This window comes from Cynoglossus semilaevis, chromosome 8 (genome assembly GCF_000523025.1).
Source record: "Cynoglossus semilaevis isolate Cse_v1.0 chromosome 8, Cse_v1.0, whole genome shotgun sequence".
Lineage (NCBI taxonomy): Eukaryota > Metazoa > Chordata > Actinopteri > Pleuronectiformes > Cynoglossidae > Cynoglossus > Cynoglossus semilaevis.
In genome coordinates, this window is record NC_024314.1 from 17,949,841 (window position 1) to 17,953,011 (window position 3,171).

Below are 3,171 nucleotides of genomic sequence, written 5' to 3' on the forward strand. Positions count from 1 at the left end.
TGAAATTCATGCTGACTGGAGGAATCGGCTTTATTTGGAGCAGCAGCCGTCAGGTCGAAGAGGTGGAACCAGCCTTCTGCTCCCACAGCTACTACAAAGTTCTGTCAGAGGCAGAAAAGGAGAAGAAAACACACTTTTTAGGATTTATTTTTTGTGTTGTTTTGATGCTCGGTTGTTGTTTTCTCACCTTTCCTTTGTTACAAACATCTCCAACTGCAACACACGTGAGCTGCGAACACGGCACACAAGTAATAAAATGCAGTCATATACAAAACCAATAAACTGACTTATGACTTAATAATCCCTGTGATTTTAGGAAGGTCACTCACCATCCCTACACACGTCCTAGTAACCCATGGTTTACTGTCGTCGTTCTTATAAACATACAGTTTCCCACTGGTGTCTCCAACAATGAGCTCGTTCAACTGTAATAAAGGAACACACTTGGTGTTGACAGATTATAGAATTTTCAAAATGGTGCAGGACAGAAAAATGTTGATTTTTAGACAGTTTACGTGACACAGTTTCGTTACCGAGTCATTGTCCGCATCCCCCAGACAGATGGCGTGAGGAAACAAGGTTCCTGTAAAATCCAAACTAATCCTTTGGACGTAATTTAAAGACCTCATTTGTATAAAGGCAAACCACACTTACAAAAAACGATAAAACGACATGAAGCTGTAACCTCACTGCAGCTAGCTCGAGTGCTAATTAGCACCAGTTTAGCTCACCTAGCGTTTGTTTTAAACGCTGGTTGCGTAACATAAAGACATAATTTAAGAATACATACATACTCAGAAGTATCCCATTATTTCAAAAGTACAAACAAACAAAGCCTCGAATACGTTCATGAAACGTGCGTCTAACGAGGACGAACGCTACCTATTTAGCTTAGTTTTGCATTTACCGGCCACTCTGAGGTACACAAAACCACGTGATCCAAACTTTACGGCGGTCCTATATGTCCAAAATTACCTTTCGCAAAAATAAATAAAATCAGTTAACCATGACTTTCTGGACGGAGGCGATTACAATTAACTTCTAACGCACACACGACGAGAACTTGGCTGGAGGATTATTTCAAAAATCCATGTATTTTAAATAGTTTTATTATTTTTGCAAGTTATGCTCAGTGTTTTAATACAACTGCCATCTTAAGCAGAAATATGTGACACATGTATTACTTGATGTCTTAATTATTATTTTTAATATTGTTATTATTATTATTAATAATACTAGTAGTAGTAGTAGTACAAATTGAAGAAAACTGAGTTACATATTTCTTGTTAGAATTACGGCTTTTTTAAATGCAATTTTAATTGATTTATATTTCTTTCTAGAACGTTGTGTTAATTCTATCTTTAAACTCAAAATTGTTACACAGAATTAATTTTAAGCTCTAAAATAGAAGAATTCATCCCACAGCCAGGTTGACTTTACCCAAGTAAAAACATTGCTTGTATGTCATCTGGGTTTATCGTTCGACCACTGGAGGGCGGTGTTTTATCACAACTGTTCAAAACAATCCAGTCGAGAAACAGCAACGGTCGTATTTTTTTGTAAATACCATGAAGTTGAACGAACTTTTTGTCCTACTGTCACTTTATTCTTTACAACGTTTTTTTTAAAACAGAAATCCTGGTTTTAACTACATAAAAGGCCTCATATGTAACAAATCTGTGTAAAATGTATGTCGTTAGAGGTTAATACAAAGACAAAAAGTTTACTCTTTGTTGCAGAGGAGCTAGTTACCCAAGCTGTTTCCCCTTACCTATTATATATGTATATATATGGACTCACAGGACCTTAATAAAACAGTAAAATACTTTTTGATGACAACAAATGGGAATTTAATCCCGCATTTCACACACGGACACATATAATCTGATTATCAGAGGCTAATTATGAGTTTCCCTGATTCTTTCGTGCTCTGCGTCAGCAACACCTAATAGAAGAAAAGCCAGAAAAATACAGAAAACAGTGGTTAAAGTGGAGCACGGAGGGGATGTAGATCCAGATGTCATATTAATTATTACACCGGGCTATGACTGGAGAACCCCTCCAATATAAAGAGAGAGGGCCCAACAAAACACTAATTGGACTGTGGGAGAACAGTGACAGAGCATGGATAGGTTTCAATTCAGTGAGGCTGCTGATGGAGGAGGAGGAGGAGAAGGAGGAGGAGGTGATGGTGGAGGATGAATAGAACCCACGCTTCTTTTCTAAGCTCTCTTGCTGGGTCAAAAAAAGAGTGAAGGGTGGGGGCTGGGGGTGAAAGTAGTGCTAGTGATGGTGTTTAGTGTGTATGTGGGAGGACTATACAGCAAGTTAGCTGAATGAAGAGTTAGCAGAGAGTTTTTGTTAAGATCAAACCTGGTACACATGGTACACTTAGGAATAGGAATGCTAAAAGTAAGGTAACGATAGCATTGCAATAGGTCAACTGAAAGATGTACTTAAGACATAAATACTTTTCGCAGAAACCACAAAAAAGGCCAAAATGATACAACTTGCTTCTTGCTGCGTTATAGCTAAGCATTAGCCAAACATTTTGTTCCAATTTGGAAGAAAAATTGAACAAAAGGCTGCAAAATACCTAAACAGAATCAACGATGGGAAGCTATTAGCCAAATGCTAGTCAAAAGTAAGACCAATAAATTTAAGTAGAAAAAATGTTACCTAAAAACAAACTAGCTAGCATAACAATAAATAAGCATTTCCAACCAGTTAGGTAAATAAAAGTGAGCACAAAACAGCACAAAAATGACCAAAGACGAGGGTAGCCAAAATACAGCTAAAAGCTAACAAATTGGTTAGGTAACTTAAAGTTAGCAAACAAAAGCGACACTTATCGGCACTTGTTTTAATTTCCTCAATCTGCCAGTGCAGCGGTGTCAGAGTGGGATGTTTCACCACATGTTGGCTTCATTTTTCTTCTCCACTTTTCAAAGTGACAATAGTGGACAGAGTGTGTAGTGTTCATGCTACTGTAACCACAGAGAGTGTGTCCAATCACAAACAAAACCCAGGATAAAACCCACATCTTGGGGGCCCCTGTCTTCTGCACATTTGCGCCCCCTCCGCCCAACCGATTTGCGCCTTTTCGTTCCGCCTGTGCGAAGCTCAACTGATGTGTTCTTCTAATCAAAGTGGAAAATCAGGTGAACAATG

General features: G+C 38.3%; 1 protein-coding gene across 1 annotated transcript in view; it reads right to left on the reverse strand.

Moving 5' to 3' along the window:
- Positions 1–947, reverse strand: part of itfg2 (integrin alpha FG-GAP repeat containing 2) — a 4,104-nt gene extending 3,157 nt beyond the window's left edge. The window contains exons 1-4 of the mRNA XM_008315419.3: positions 534–947; positions 330–425; positions 188–229; positions 9–101 (exon numbers count right to left, since the gene is read on the reverse strand). Of these exons, the coding sequence (XP_008313641.1) occupies positions 9–101; positions 188–229; positions 330–425; positions 534–629 (327 nt within the window). The 5' untranslated portion in view covers positions 630–947. The remainder of the gene's footprint in view (positions 1–8; positions 102–187; positions 230–329; positions 426–533) is intronic.
- Positions 948–3,171: the final 2,224 nt, after the last annotated feature.